The following is a 17,063-nucleotide window of genomic DNA, read 5'->3' as shown; positions in this document are numbered from 1 at the left end:
TTTGCTTTCCCTGTTACCTTTTACCATGTGTTCCCACCCACGGTTTCTTGGTGGAGGTTCATTATCTAGACTTTAATTCCTGGAGTATTTCAGATGTTTAGTTCTCTAGAAAGATTTCTGTGAACGTGTTCTGCCCTAAGACAGACACTGCTAGCTCTGCACTTCAACACCTCGAAGTGTTGGATTCTGTTTGTTCATGAGTCCAGGACACTGTGTGATTACTCATCTTCTTTATTAACTGGGCTAACTTAGATGAGTATTCGGCTGGAGCCTTTATGAGAACGTGCCATTGCTGTTAGCATCTCTATTCGCTGATAGATACACAGAGGAAAGAGTACAAGGTCCTTTCCAGAGCTCTCAACCAACTCTCACAACCTGAAGGAAGTAGAGATCATTCGAACTAGATCTTATCTGTTTAACAACACCAGGTCTAGGAGGATCTTTGTGTGCAAATGATACATTTTTTAAAAAAATCATGGATTTTGAGTTGCTTAATAAACAAGTTCAAATCCCTTCTGGGCAACAGGCCTCTCTTCTGTCATTTGGGGTTAGAGCTTGTAACCAACACCTCCAGATCTTCATGAGAATATGAGAGTAAAATAAAGCGTTTTGAAGTGCTTAACGATGGGACAGCTGTGATGTTGGGAATCGTTCGTATATGTTATGGTTAGGGTGTTTCTCTTTACAAAGGACCCAGTTAATCTTTATATAAAATTGTTAACTGTTTTTAAGGTAAATTCTACCTTTTATAAATGTGCTTTGTAAAGGGAAAGAACATATTTCAATATATATTCAATATATCCAATTTTCCAAGGTAGAATGTCTACAGAAGCTCTGACATGAAGACCTGAGCTAAGTTTTCCTTTATGATATAGTAGACAGTTACAAACTTTAAGTAAGCTGCCCCCTGATTTTAATTTAAGGTGGTAAATTTTTTCTTGGATCAGCTTCCAGTTTTTAGAAACATGTAATCTGCAAAATTTTACCAAAAGAGATGACTCTCTGAATCTTCTGAATTTCAGCACTTGATGGCAATTCTTCACCTGATTTTAGAAATCTTTCTTATTTCCTAAGTCTAGATAGAAGAATTTGAGGTCTACAAGCATGTGTTTTCCAAACCATAAAGTGCTTTGCAAACTGTACGTTAGTTAGCCTCTGTGAGTAAGGTGGGAGTGGCATTATTTAAAGTGGATACAGCCTGACATTCCTCATCGCTTTGTTCTTTTTCTGCTTTCCTACCCATAACCATTCACTGGTCTCCTACCAAAGACTGGGTGCTTTCTAGGTTCTGGAGTTAGGTTCAAACAGACCTGCCTTCTGGGGGTTGTCATCTGGTGCTGGCAATCAGGTACCTGGTAGTCAGAAGGCATTTTATGACCTGTGCCATGGGCACCAAGAGGAGGAGAGACTTCTGCAAAAAGCTAAGGAGGGCAGTGGCTATATCTGAAAGAAGGTGGTGGGTCTTGGGATGGGCCTTGGAGGGCAGGTGGACTTTGGGATCTGCTAACAGAAGTTTTCAAAGGAGCACAGAGAAATCGGCAGAAGGAGACTCAGAGGATAAGCTCCTTAGGAGGTGAGGTTCTGGGCTATCAGGTGGCAGGATTGGCCAATTCTCGTCTTTATCTCTAAGTTGCCCTGTTGTTGGAGCACAGTATCAATAAGCTAAGGAGGTTTCTTCCAGAGAGTCTTCCTGCTATCACAGTCCCTCCCGGCCCATGTTTAATATGCATAGTGCTGCCCTGTAGACCATTCCTTCCCTACTCACATCTCTATTTGAAAGATTTCCTCTGAGCTCCAGCTCCAGTTCCCAGATGGTTTTCAGTAAACCCAGCCAGCACTTACCAGGGAGTTTGCTGTATAATACTTTGGGGAATCACAGCACCTCAGTATGGATCTAGTGTTTACATTGGAAAGAGAAGAAATGAACTGTCCCTACCTGTTCCAACTCACCCACACTGCGGCTCACACACCGTGAACATTGCCAATAATATCCTACTTTCAAAACAAACCACCCACTCCTTTTACTACGGGATTTATTTTAATCTGCAGAGGCAAGAACATTTACAAGCATTACTCTCTTTCATCATAAAAGATTATACTAACAAGTAACAGCTCCCAGGATGTCTGGACTCACCAGTTTTCACATGTGATTTCCCTTTATATCACACAATCAGTTTTACCAGAGTTAGAATCACCCAGGAATTAGCAAGCTCCACCCCACCTCTGGCCCACACTAACGGTGTCTTGAGGAACTTTACAGAGAGAGTTAACTATGGGAAGAAGATCTACCCTAAAAGTGTGTGTCACTGACTATGGGCTGAGTGGAGGAAGGAAAAGAGAGCAGAGCCCCTTCTCCGCACAGGTTTATGTCTTTCTCGACTCTGCCTTACCCACATAGGTGGACTTGAACCTGCAACAACTGTGATCTGCAATCAGCGTCCCCACCTACTACAACAGTGCCCACGCAGGCTAGGAGCTAGAATGTGGTAGTCACTGCTGCAGCTGGTGTCTTTTACTTCAGGGTGCACGCCTTAGACTGCACACCAGAAATCTTGATTTGATGAGCATGCGATGGAGCAGAGCATCTACATTTTAAAACTCTTCAGCAGTGGGTCTAATATCGCACTCTAGTGTAGCTCTGCTTGAAATTGTTGAAATGTCTTTGTAGTTAAATAGGGTGGTACTTTCCAGAGTGTTAAATATTGTAGGATGGAAGAAGGTATCCACCCAACACATAGGACACCCGGATTTGGGACCTGGCTTAGAGTCTGGAAAACGAGGCTTTGTGAGGCTTTGTGTGGGTCCTAGTGGACTAAAATTCCGCTCCTTACTGCATCTACATTGCACTGAGATCACTGTGGCGTGGCAGGGAGGCGATCCTCGTCACTTGTTGGGAGAGTACAAGGCAGACCACAAGTCTGTGGGGAAATAATCCCATTAGACAGGGTGTGGCTTAGAGAAAGGGGCAGCAGAGCCTGGGGGTACCAAATACCTATGCCCAGTTTCTGTAAACTGAACCCCAGATGAGAACTAGCTTCACTTGCCCAAAATAAGAACACACTTCATTGCTAGCTTTTGAGTGTGGGCTTGGTATGAGGCAGTCCTGGATCTGAATCCCACCACTGTGTGGACCTAGTAGGGTATAAAGTCTTGCTGTGCAGTCTCTACAGGATGGAGAGGAAGCGGAAGTGCTTGGCCCAACAGAAGAGTTTGTGCGTCCGTAGTAAAGGTTCTTCAGTTATCAGCTTTTGTTAGCATAGGGAAGTCATGCAGCCTTGTCATTCATGCAGTGTGACATGCAGCTTTCAGACTCTTGGCACCACTAGAACCCTGTGTGCTCAGCACAAGTGCCTCCTACCTGACGTCTCCTGTGCACTTGCACTGGATGCCAGGGACTAGTTTGTCTTTCTGATTCAAACATGGTCCAGCCACAAGGAAGTGGATCTATGTGTAGATATTAACACCTGTGATACCAGTGAGAACTGCAGGTGTTACTTGATCTCTCTTAATAGATTTCAGAATAGTAGCCATAAATTTGTTTGTTGACACATCTTTATACAAGTGCTGAACTTGACTTCAGGTTTATTATATGGAAACTATGTGGGGAAGGTGTGGGGAGACAGAGGTGGGAAGATTCCTCAGGTTTTGCACATAATTCTATTCCTTCTTTTTACTGCTGGTGAGTCACTGTAGTTTTCTGCTGTAGTTTCTTTCAGGATGGCTTGAAAACAGCTGATAAACTGAAACAGTACATTGAAAAGCTGGCTGCTGACTTGTATAATGTAAGTCCCTATGTAGCATGTGCATTTAACTTGTAAGAAGCATCAGCCCACTTGAAGTCTGTATCAGAAAGGGGATTATGTAGAAGAGATTAGTGATAGGTCTTGGTAAACAGGCCTCATCTTAGCATCAAACCTTTGGAGGCTATGAAGAGTGGGAGGAACACAAAGTGAAAAAGTAAACTTCAGAAGGGGAGCGGAATGTATACTTAGAGATGGAATAATTATAACTTGAAAATAACTTGGTTAATGGACGTTAAAAGAAACTATATTAGGAATCTGAGTACTTTACTTCTAGAAAAGGTTTTAGAGTTATAAGTATCAGATTAGGCATCCCTGGTGAGAAATACTCTAAAATCTGAAACTCTGAAGACCAGCTGGCATGACGGCATAGAAAATTTCACACACGGCCACATCAGCATCAAAAAGAGTTGTGTACATATCTGCCAGAAACTTTGTATTAGGGCATTGTGTTTAGCCTGTCTGAGGCTATGTGGAACAAGTCGATTATGCATTTACACTTCTGCCCCACCCTTTGTATTCCAAATTGCAAGAAAATACAAAACAGTACTACTTCCATACATTTCAGATTATTCATTATCAGCCTGATTCCAACTGTAACTTTTTGAAAAACATATCTATGTGTTTTTGCCTAATTTTCTTTCAATTAGTGAACACGGGTCAGTGACATTTAAATCCCAAGTGATTAAAATGAAGGGCAGAAATCCTGGTCCTGGTGTGGGTCTATGTAAACTTTGGTGTATATGCTTTGGCAATTGGTGTCTCAGCCATTCATAGGATTTTCTTCTGACCCATTTAATTTTACCATGGCATTCTCTCTACCATCCTTTCAAAAGCCAGAAATAAATGTTACAAACATCATTTTCTGACCTCATTAAATAGATTGGGGGCCACTGTGTATTGTTTAATAAGAAAGCCTGGTACATAATTTGCTAACTCTGAATTTTGGGTATTTTCTCTGGTTAGACTCCGCCTCTTAGGCTAACCAGGCAGTATGAGCACTTCAGTGGGAAGACTTACTGCAGCTATGAGATCAAATTGTTTGTTGAGCTGTATATTCGGATAATTAAGCTTTGTTTTTAAAATGAATGATGAGTAACAAGTGTGACTTTTTCTTTCATAGATAAAGCAAACCCAAGATGAAGAAAAGAAACAGCTAACTGCACTCCGAGACCTAATAAAATCCTCTCTACAGCTTGATCCGAAAGAAGTAGGTGGTTTATATGTTCCCAGCAGGGCTAACAGTGTAAGTGAGGCTGCTTGTGATTTCCTTTGTGTTGTGATTTTCCACCTGTGAAACAGGCACATTGATAGCTTCCTACTGAGTGGGGGTGGGGCCAGATGAGCTAAAAGATAGACGTATGTATCTGTAGTGGTGCCCAGCAAAGGGACTGTGTTCCCACCGGGCAAGGTGGCACAGACCTTTAATGCTTACCACTGAAAGGCAGAAGCAGGCAGAACTCTCTGACTACAGAGCCATCCTGATCTACATAGTGAGCACCTGTCTCAAAAAGAGGAAGGTGTGTTCTTTGAGCTCTTCGTAAATAAATGGTACCCTGGATTCTACTACTTCGTAGCCTTAGATTTTTCTTAATGTTAGTTACCTTTGACGCAGGCAGTGCACTCATGATTTTCCTCTTTGGACCATGCGTAATTCTTCTGGGAAGCCAGAAATGGTCTTTTTATCTTACCAGAGAGTCAAGGAAATATTTTGATAGAGTCCTTGCCCTAGAATAAAGAAAATTCAGTTGAGATGGTCCCTGGATGGTGACAGTATAGGATGAGTGTTGGACCCTGAGTTACAGATGTGGTCTCTCCAGGCAGACACCTGCTGTATGTCTGGCTGTAGTCTGGGTGCTAAGTATAGGTCCCTTCATCGAGGAGGGTGTAGTGTCATTTGTTACATGGAAGAAAGTCAAATGTGCCTGTTTGTGCAGCATTTAATGCAGTGTTTGACGGTTCTATAAGATGCACTTGTTACCTCAGTTCCTTATCACAGCTCCCAACGGTGACAGTCACTGTTTTTTAAATTCCTGAAACTTCTGAATGGCATTCATGTGGCCAAAACAAAAGTAAATCACCCTTCCCCCATCACCACTAGGAACACTGGCCTTTCACCGTAGCCTTTGAGGAGTTTCTTTAGTAAGGCTATAACTGCACTTGTATACATTTAAAAATAATTTTTGTTTGTTTTCTTCTCCAAAGTTTGGTTTTACAAATGATTGGGAGTTTGGCAAAGTGAGATAGGTTTACTGTTTTTATTGGTTGATAGGCTCCTGCCCTCCTGTCAGAGTAGGCCTGATTCCCACGAGCATCTGTGCATCGAGGTATAGTCTCCACATGCAGACTCAGGCTGTGGCTGAGACTATCTCGCACGAAAAGGTTTTTTTTTTTCTTTTTAATTGGATATTATTTGTTTACATTTCAGATGTTATCCACTTTCCTGGTTTTCCCTCTGAAAACCCGCCATCCCAACCCCCTCCCCCTGCTTCTATGAGGGTACTCACCCACCCACTCCTGCCTCTCCTACACTTGGGCATTGAACCTTCACAGTACGAAGGGCCTCTCCTCCCATTGATGTTCAACAAGGCCATCCTCTGATACATATGTGGCTGGAGCCATGAGTTCCTCATGTGTACTCTGGTTGGTAGTTTAGTCCTTGGAAGCTCTGGAGGCTCGGGTTGGTTGATATTATTGTTCTTCCTGTGATGTTGCAAACCACTTCAGCAGGGAAAGTTTTTTTAATTGGAAGCTGAAACAGAGATACTCTCTGCTGATGTACAAACCCTAAGAGAAGTAGTCTTGAATGATTTCTAAGTGTACAAGCAATAGAAAGGCCCAAGTGGAAAGGGAAAAGACCAGACATCTGTCTAAAGAAAGCTGTGATGGTGCATAACCACTTCCTATCTTTTGTTGTTGTTGTTGTTGTCCAGGGGTGTGGGTGGGGGGTTCATTTTGCTTTGTATTGATGTATTATGCTCAGGTTAGTTAAGAGTAAAGTTTCATAACAAAAGGAGCATCTTGGAGGTAAAATGGGCATGATGTGGTTGGTATTTAACTCTACCTGAAGGTGATTAATAGGTTTTAATTGTCACTCCTCCTAAGTATTTTACAGCTAAAATTGATGTTTCACGGCATGCCAACCCATCCCTTTCTAATGCTATCACCTTTTGTGGCAAAATAACTTAGCAGATAATTATTTTTAGTGACTTTGAGGTAATAGAAACTTTAACCAAGTAAATTTAAAGGACAGTATCCACCAGAGAACCCTTGTCTTCCTCCTGATATCTAAGAAGAATACAAAGTAATCAAAAATACTTTATGAGCAATTAAAAACACCCAGCAAATCATCTAACATAATTAACTTTTGCTAGTTTCTCACATAGCTTGATTCAAGTAAACCACCTTAGTTTTGCTTCCTGCTGCTATGATAAAACACCCTGACAAAAGCAATACAAAAGAAAAAAAAGGGACAGTTCAGAGTGTCTGTCCATGAAGGGAGCTCGTACAGAGACTTGAGGCAATCGAGAGCAGCAAGCGGTGAGTTAACGAGTACATCTAGTGCTCGGCTCACTTTTCTTACTCTTGTACTGTTCCGGATGCCCAGGGTAGGGCATGGGGCATCCAGGGTGGGGTCTTCTCATCTCCGTTAACCCAGCGAAGAGAAGCCCTTCCAGAGGCCAAACTCACCTCGTCGCCCCTCCTTCCCAGATGGTTCTAGATCATGTTAAGTTGACAATTGAAAGGAAAGTTCCAGAATTTTAGGTGGCCAAATAGATGACCTAAAAAAAAGCCACCAAGACTTATGACCTCAGCTTGATTCCTTGACTCCTGTGGTGGAGAAAACAAACCTTTGCAAGTTGTCCTCTGACGTCAACACATAGAGTCACATTCAAATAAACATGCAGAAGGGAAAAACCTAGCAACTGTTAAAGCATTATAGCTATGAACAGGGTCCCCAGATATTTGGAAATCTCATTCTTTTCCTCGTCAAGTTAAAATACTGGGTTTTACAAAATGTTCAGTGCAATGTCTTATCTTCACCTTATGTAATAGCTGAACTTCCTAAAATAGCTGCTACCTGCTGCTCAAATATTTCTAGGGCTGTAACTCTTCTCTTTCTAACAGTGATTATACGTTGTCTGTGTGGAACATAGAAGTATCTGAAAACTAATGGGCCTTTCACGTTGTGGATGCAGGTTAACTTACTCAGCACATTGCTTCTCCCTCTCACCAGTGTGCCAAATGCTACCCAGAGTTCAGTTGCTTACCAGCCACACCCGCCATTGTAAATCTGAAGCTCTGTGGTAAAGGTTTGGTTCTCAGTTGAATACCAAAAGCATTCACACACTTATTAAATCAGTGACTAGGAACTGCACTCAGTTCAGAGGGATGAGGTTTTACATGTGCATATCACATGTCAGTGAGGCTTCAAAGAAAGTGATTTCTCTGTCTCTACTAGGGTGCAGGAGATCCAATTAGAAGTAAGTAAGGTGGGCTGGAGAGATGGCTCAGCGGTTAAGAGCACTGACTGCTCTTCCAGAGGTCCTGAGTTCAATTCCCAGCAACCACATGGTGGCTCACAACCATCTGTAGTGAGATCTGATGCCCTCTTCTGGTGTGTCTGAGAACAGCTGCAGTGTCTTTATTATCATATATGATAAATAAATAAGTCTTTTAAAAAAGAAGAAGTAGTGTGGTAAACTCAGTGAGGTAGATACATTTCCTAGCTCTTGGCATAAAATTACCCAAAGGTTTCAAGTTCACTGTTTATTTTCAGTGTTGCATATTTTTGCCTGAATGAGTTTAGGATTTGCATTTTTCTTTCCTGAATATGTGGCTGATTTCTCATGCTATCAAAGAACTCAACACCTATGTCATTCTCCAGTTGTATGTGTTAAATTATAAGTAGTGCTGATAACTTGCTATACTTTTTCAAAACTAAATTCATCTTTCCATTTATTGATATTGCTACTAAGCACCAGGTGTTGATGGTGGTACATGCCTTTAATCTCAGCACTTGGGAGGCAGAAACTCAAAATCTTGAGTTTGAGGCCATCTTGATCTGAGTGAGTTCCAGGATAGCCAGGGCTACACAGAGAAACTCTGTCTCAGAAAAGCAAAAAATAAAAAGATACTTCTACTAAAGAAGCTAAATGGCCATCATTTCTCAATGCAGTAAAACTAATTTATATACCTTTATTAACCCAAGAAAGTCATTAATTAGCTAATTTCTGGACTTATACCGAAAGTAAAAAGATCCAGATCTGGAAGGATTTAATGAGGCACCATACTGTGCTGACCAAGACCATGGTTGTGTTTCAGCGTAAACTCTAGAAGCTGGCAAAATGCCTCACCTGGTGAAGGTACTTGCCAACAGAACTGATGACCTACATGAGACACACACACACACACACACACACACACACTAAATAAATACTCACAACATACATACATACATACATATATACATACATACAGTGAGTATATAAAAGAATGTAAAAAGAAACATTAAAAAGTAAACAATAAATTTTGCCAGAGATCTCAAGATATCATTCAGAGAATCTGGTTTGCTCAATTTTATGGAAGGAATCTGTCTTGTTGAAAACAAACTTCCTTACATTAAGGAAGAAGTGACTAATGGGATGGAGAGATGAGTTAGCATCTCTAACAGAGGTCGCAAATTCAATTCCTAGTACCCACGTGGTGGCTCACAACCACTCAATTGCAGGGGATCTGATTCCCTCTTCAAAACTCTGAAGGCTCCAGGCATTCACACGGTACACAGATGTCCATGCCAACACACTCACAGATAAAATGTTAATAAAATAAAATTATCTTTAGACAACTAGAAAGGAAGACAGACAGAAAAAGAAGAAGAATGTTACTTGCACCCCTTTCATCAAGCCCAGACTACCAGGTAAACCCTGCTGGGAGAAAAGAAACGTGAGTGCTCAGAGCTTGAGCATCATCTACACATCTTACACTTGGGATCTCAGGTCTCTCCTGGCCCTAGGAGATGAGATGCTTGGGACATGTTTTTTAGCACAGTGTTTACACTGATCGTAGAATAAATTTACAAAGCAATATTGTCCTGGCAGTTTTCCTCCAAGTACACACTGTTGGCGCTGAAAGAATGTTGAATGTTAAGAGAAGCCCCTGGCTGTCACCATGAGCTGGACACAAGCCATGGCTAAATATCCACAGGCTAAGGTAGCTCTTTCCTTCTGTACCATCAGATTTGTTACTTCTGGTAACTGGAAATAATACTGCCCTCTCTTTAGGGACTGGAGAGACGGTCTTTTTGGTGAGAGGAGTAAAATGCTTGCTGTATAATCATGTGGACCTGAGTTTGAACCCCAGCTCCCACATAAAAAACAAGCATGCCATATCCCACCTCTGGACATTTGGAGGCAGGAAATTTCCTAGAGATTTCTAGCCAGCTAACTAGCCAGTTGGTGATGGGTTCCAGGTTAATGAGAAATTCTATTCAAAAAATACAATAGAGAGTAAGAAAGACACCTGACCATGGTCTCTAGCCCCCACACACATGTACACACACATACACATACTTCAGTTGGGAAACAAGAATTCTGAAGACATCACAGTATGTGGCTCTGACTTTGAGTATTGCAGTGTTTCACTGAGACATTGGTTCTCTGTGCTCCCACATTTTGAATGGTGTTAACATTTACTGAGAAATGTGCACCTCATCATCTTCATTGACCACACATGAGCTAAAATATATAAAACTTGGTTGGTATAGAAATACTTTACTGTTTTACCATCCGAAGCCTATTAATGATCACTGATATGTTTTCTGGTATATCTTTACAATAATCTTTTTGTGTATATTTTACAAACTGCTTAAGTTGTGGCTGATAAAGTTTTTAACACAATTAACTATTTTCAAATGTTCTGCCTTTTCTTCTGTGTTGCTCTGCCCTTCCTGATCGAAGTCTAGAAGAGTAAGTTAATACATTTTGTGAGAATGCGTTGTGCTACTGTGTGCCTAGAGTCCTTTGTTCTCATACCGCAACTCCACTTTATGTCTGTTTCGTTTGTATTTTACTTCTTGGATTTTCATAGTATGACCATTGTTTCTTGTCTTCCTGTCCTTAGAATTCGTGGTTAGGTACCAGTGGAGTGCCAGAGTGAAACCAGGAGTGTGCTTGCTTCTGTTGCTGGAGTATGCATGCTTTGTTACATGCTAGACTTCCCGTGCCATAGGATGCTGATTTCAAACTAAAAATGTTGACATAGGTCTGTTTCGCAGAGTGCCATGGGCAGACTAGTCCTTTTCTGGAATGTCTGCATAGTTTGCCAACTGGGTAACTCAAGAGGTCTAAACTGCTCCCAAATCCCGGACTGTTTTTGTATATTTCAATAATCAAAGGGTTTCAGAATTCAGATATTTTAATTATAGATACTCAGTGTATAGTGACTTACAAGATTTTTTATGCTAATCGCCAATACCCTGCTCCAAAACCTTTTTAATGAAGATGTTCTTTATTTAGAGAACTCTATCACACAAGTATAGGGAAGAACACTGTCAGCCAGCACACCCCCGCTTTCTCTTCTTGTTCCCTGCTGTGAGTGGAAACTGGGGCTGAGTGACAGCACTGTTTCTTTTCTGTTTGAACCAGTGCTAAACTAGACCTAGACCCTAGGCTCTGCCTAGGATTTGCTTTGTGAGTATGGCCAATGTTGACATGTTCTGCTTCCTCTGCTAAAATAAAAGGTAGACCTTGACAGCTTCCGGAGTCTGTCATTCTTCTAAGCACAGAGCAGTCTCCAGCACTTGCTAGTCTGTGCTTCTGTTTTCCAGGACTCTCAGAGCCGGCAAGGTGGCTACAGCATGCATCAGCTCCAGGGCAACAAGGAGTATGGCAGTGAAAAGAAGGGCTTCCTGCTGAAGAAGAGTGATGGGTATGTGTCCAGACCTGGCTAGCCCACTACAGCGCGTGCTCAGGCAGTGCTCTGGTTGAAAAAACAGACTTACAACCTTTCTGAGCTGCTTCTGCTGACGTGGTTGACCTAACCTGCTGTCCTTATAAGGATTGTTCTGCATCCAGGTGACACCTCTGGCTTGTGATTTGCACTTCTAGAAAGCTGAGAAGGGAGAAACTCAGCCCTGCTTAATCATTGTCCTAATCTCTCCTTGAGATAGCACCTGGCTGCCTGAACCCCAACCTCGGTGGTAACCTGTGACATTGTCTCTGTCACAACCAATCTATCACATGCCTTTCCTTCTCTAACTAAAAATAAGACAGGTCTTGTCATCTCAGCTGCTTCTGCTCAAGGGTGAAGTCTTTTTCATGAGTCCTGTGTCCTTGTCTGTGAGCACCTGCTCCGTGTCGTCACACCTCTTGGTCATCTATGCACACCAACAGTGAGAGAGAGCCCAGACTTCATTGGTTCTCTGGCTTAGCACGGGGCATCTTATCTTGCCTTTGTCTTTCAAAAAGGGCCATACCTCCTTTGACAGCTCTGGACATATTCGAGACATAAACTGGCACAAGCTCGTCCTGACTCCTTTATTTCACCTGTCCCCCTCAAACATTCATTTCACACACACGGCAAACATTGTAGCGTCTGAAGCAGACGGCTAGATGCTAGAAGGTAAAAGCTAAGGGCACTTGACTTTATGGCCATGCAGCCTTGCAGGAGATGAAGAAAGATAAAGGGGTTGGTTCAGTGGCAGCATGGCCAAGGCCCTGTGCTCAGGAGCTGGTAAGGAAGGGAGCGGAGGGAGTTATCTTAGAGTTGGAAACAAAGAAGGCATACCAGTTCTTTTATACTCATACATAAGAGATGAGTACTCATAATCCAGAGTTGCTTTTGATGGCTTCTAGGAAAGAGAAAAATACTGAAATCCTTCTACATGAAGGCAGGCTCCTTGTATGTATGTATGAAGACAGGAGTAAGCACTTGTATGTTATATGATTTTCATTTTTCTATAATTTGCATTCGTAATTTTTAACTCGATTTTGCAATACTTGTTACTTTAAAAATGTTATAAAATATGAAAAAAACAATTTTAGTATTTTAAATAACTTTAAAACTTTATGCCTCACAGGCACTTAGAGGAGCCATTGTTTGTGTGTCTTTTCTCAGAATACTTCAGATACTTTGATAATACAGATAAAAAGAGTCTCTCAGGTTAAGATACATGAGCAAAATTGTAAAGCTTTGCTGGGAGAATGCCAAGTGATTCCATGGCCTGAAGCCCACTGGTGCTTCCTTGTATGAAGTCACTCTCCGGGGGCAGGGTGGAGTTGTCAAGTGTCCACAAAGGGCAGGTGCAGTTGCCCTATGCAGGGCATGTCTTGGGACTGTCTCTTTCCTCTGGTGACCAGGAAGCACCTCATTAGCCATCTCAGCCAAAAAGATGAGAGCCTTTGTTGATTTCCTTGGCTCTGCTAAGTGTGTAAGAAACTAAGAGAACTTGTTTTATTTTCTGTTTCCATAATATATGTGAATAAAAAGGTTACTAAAAGAAATCTTAAGTAAAATGAATAAACCTCATAGAAACTGGTTTCTCCAGGTCCAAAGTTTGTTGGTAGAGAGGGTTGCAAGTTGTGTTGGCTAGTCAAGGAGTGCCTTACAAGGCTCCCGTGAGAGGAAGGTGAGGTGCAGGACCCGTGAGAGGAAGGTGAGGTGCAGGACCGCTAGTGTACAGGTTCTGACTCAACTGACTGACAGGTGCTTCCTCTAGTCACACATGGTTCTGGTCCTTGTACAAGAAAGTATATCATATGGCTGTGGTTAAGGACAGTTTCTCAGTGATGGCTCTTATTCCCTTCCCAGGAGACTAGCATTTTGTGTGTATGTTCAGTGTGTGTTACACTTGTAATACAATGCTGTAGGCTTTCTCTTCCCTCTGTGCAGCATTTTGGAGCAAACTTCTAGTAGTTAAATACAAACAAATACCGTGTATTTTTATCAGACTGATTTAAGAAGTGGGAGGAGGCAGGACAGAAGATGGTTATAGGCCTAGAAAACCTTCAGCAGCCTCCTGGTGCTACTGCTTCTAGGGCTTCTTTCCTTGCCCAGGATGTTCCTGCTCCTTTGTACCTGATGGCTGTGGTCCCAAGCAGTGCTGTTTCATGCCCACCCTCTCCTGTGGGTGCGTGCAGGAGATAGAACCCCCATCTGTGCGGGAACTATCATCAGTGTATTTTGTCTGCTACTAGAGTCTGTTTCCCTTTTCCATTTTCACTGTCAGAAACCGTTCTCTCTGCACGCCTGCCTGCCTGAGTGTCCCTCTTTCTACCTGGCATAATAGCAGACATCCAGAATTTTCTGTTTTGTGTGGTTTGGGGAGGAAGCTGTTTTTCCTGGGGATAGATTTTCATAATTACTGTTCTGCCTCCTGACATATAACTGCACAACCCAAGTGAATCGTGTACAATATGAAGTTCTGTTTGACTTGCTCCTAGGATCCGGAAAGTGTGGCAGAGAAGGAAGTGTGCTGTCAAGAACGGGATTCTGACCATTTCACATGCAACGGTAAGTGTACTCAGGACTCTCTTTGCCTGTCCTCCTGCTTTCTGTTCTAGCCTCCTTGGCTCGAGGGCAAGTGAGCCGATGGAACAGGCATGAACTTTGACAGTGTCATAGTTAAGATTTGTGTTGCTGTGATGAAACAGCGTGACCCAGAGAGTTTGATTTGCTTCTGATTCCACATCCCAAGTTATCATCAAAGGAAGTCAGGGCAGGAACTCAAGCAGGACAGGAGGTTGGAGTCAGGAGCTGATACAGAGTTTGGGGGGGGGGGGGTGCTGCTTACAGGTTTGGTGCTTATGGCTTGATCAGCCTGCTTTCTTATAGAAACCAGGACCACCATGGTGCCCAGGAGTGGGTCCACCCACAATGGGCTGGGCCTTCTCCCTTCATCTTATGGAGGCATTTTTACAACTGGAGTTCCTGACTCTAGCTTGTATAAGTTGACATTAAATTAGCCAGGACAGATGAGATTCCTGTATTTTGTGAATTTGGGACATGTCATTCAGGATGCTTCTTCACAATTACTGGTTTCTGGTGTCTCATGGTGGCCTACCTGACTGAAATGTTGGGAGTTTGTTAGTTTGGTTAGTTGGTTTTGTTTGCCCTTTCAACCTAAGTCAGGTAAGGCTTGACTTTATAATCTTAAGACCTTTGGGGAAATAGAATTAGTTGTTACCCTGAAATACACACAAACTACAAAGACAGTAGAGGATTGTCTTTACTTAAGAAAGTAATATAGGGAATAAAACATTGCATGTAAAAGCTTTAGTCATTTTGTTAGAGTATATTAGTAAAACAGGGCCTTTCTGGCATTTTTACACTTAAATCATTTAAATTCTCAAGGAGGATAAAGGCCATAGTGGAAAATGTATCACACTGGAGTGGAAATTACAAAGTCTATACTGTCATTAGGACAAAATGACAGCCTACAGATTGAGGAAAGATCTTCAATAATCCTGCATCTGACAGAGGGCCAATATCTAAAATACATAAAAACTCATAGAAGTCAGACACCAACAATCCAAATAACCCAGTTAAAAACTGAATTAAACAGGATTCTCAATGGAAGACTCAAATGGCTGAGAAGCACCTAAAAGAGATGTTCAACATCCTTAGTCGTCAGCGAAATGCAAATCAAAATAACCTTACACCCATAAGAATGGCTAAAATTTTGAAAAAAAAAACAAGTGATAGCACATGCTGGCGAGGTTATAGAGCAAAGGGAACACTCCTCCACTGCTGGTGGATTTCAGACTCTCACAACCACTCTGGAAATCATTTTGGCAGGTTTTCAGAAGATTGGAAGTATTTCTACCTATTCTACTCCTGGGCACATACCCACAAGATGCCCCATCACACCACAGGGACACTGTTCAACTGTGTTCATAGCCAGAACTTGGAAGCAATCTAGATCTCCCTCACCTGTATACCAAGAGTTTTTAAAAATACATGTGTAACTTAACCCAGTGAGCTCTGCTTGGAGAAAAAAGTTGAGTTAAAGTTTAGTACTCCTGGGGTAAGTGATGTTCCTAACAAGCTAAAGATACATAGTCAGTTGCAAATAGAATACATAAAATGAGGAGTGGGTGTACATTATGTTACTATTTTTGGATGAGCAGTGGGTGTGCATTGCATTGACAGTTTAGTTATAAATGAGGGGTGGGTGGACATTGCATTGCTAGCTTATAGATGAACAGTGGATGTGCATTGTGTTACTAGTTTATAGATGAGGAGTGGTGTGCATTATTTCACTAGTCCATTTTAGTTGAGAACTAAAAGTACTGCTCCTCTGTAAAATATATTTCATTCAATCTTCCTAATAGCCCACAGCGTCCTAACCTTAATTTCCTAGATGAAGAAACCAAAGCACCAGGAGGGCTGTGACTTGGCTGTTAACTGACAAAGTAGGAAAGCAAATGTAGGTCTGTGGGACTTTGGTCCACTTTGCCCTGCTTGGCTCACTCTGCAGAACCTACTGTCTTCCTGATTCATGACTTATTCAGTCTCTGTTCCACCATTCTCCATGTGCACACCTGGGCATCACAGTTAGAGGTAGAAAATCAGATCGTTTGGACACACTCCCAGTCCACACACCAGCACCTGTGTATAGCAGAGGCATATCTCTGGCTCTTTGTGAAAGGCTGATGTTATGTATGTACTCTTGTACCTTGTACAGGAGAGCTCTTCCTGTCATCACTGGGGACATTTGACCAGTCACACAGTGGCTTTCCCATGCTCCATTTTGCTGCTATAGAAGGGCTTTCTGGTAGGAGACCATATGGATGATGAGGGCATCGTTGCACTGATTCTTTAGTTATTTGACCTTGAACAATTTGCTAAAGATGAAAACTCAGTTCTCTCCCCCTTCTCTTTCTGTTTCCTGCCAAAAGACATTACTGTGGCCAAGCCAACTGTTTTCTGTGTGTTCTAATTAACAACAAATAGCACATTGGCCACACTGTTTGGTGGCTAATAGACAGTGGCATCTGTCAGATTGGCATCAGAATCCCAGTTTGCTGTTTACTCTGTGACCTTGAAAAGCTTGTGAGAGTTAAAGGAAGTGGGGCCAGGGCATGTGTGGGGTTAGCAGCATACAGCTTTTACCGTTGCGTCTTCAGATGGCCTCACTGAGGTCCACTGATGCAGACAGCTTGAGCGAAGAAACACCGAGTTCCTTCTCTGATTCCCTCCCATCAAGTTGTTACTATGACCCACTCTTCCTCTCTACTCCAGACGTGTCTGCCACAGATACAT

At 42.2% G+C, this 17,063-nt stretch overlaps 1 protein-coding gene across 3 annotated transcripts in view; it reads left to right on the top strand.

Moving 5' to 3' along the window:
* Positions 1-17,063, top strand: part of ASAP1 (ArfGAP with SH3 domain, ankyrin repeat and PH domain 1) — a 276,123-nt gene that overhangs the window by 200,817 nt on the left and 58,243 nt on the right. For all 3 annotated transcript variants that reach the window (XM_080939796.1, XM_080939795.1, XM_080939797.1), the window contains 4 exons: positions 3,707-3,782; positions 4,924-5,010; positions 11,629-11,729; positions 14,243-14,312. In XM_080939796.1, coding sequence (XP_080795922.1) covers positions 3,707-3,782; positions 4,924-5,010; positions 11,629-11,729; positions 14,243-14,312 — 334 coding nt within the window. The remainder of the gene's footprint in view (positions 1-3,706; positions 3,783-4,923; positions 5,011-11,628; positions 11,730-14,242; positions 14,313-17,063) is intronic.

Source organism: Micromys minutus (genome assembly GCF_963924665.1).
Source record: "Micromys minutus genome assembly, chromosome: 27".
Lineage (NCBI taxonomy): Eukaryota > Metazoa > Chordata > Mammalia > Rodentia > Muridae > Micromys > Micromys minutus.
Note: the sequence above shows the minus strand (reverse complement) of the source record. Positions and strands in the feature narration are given on the sequence as shown.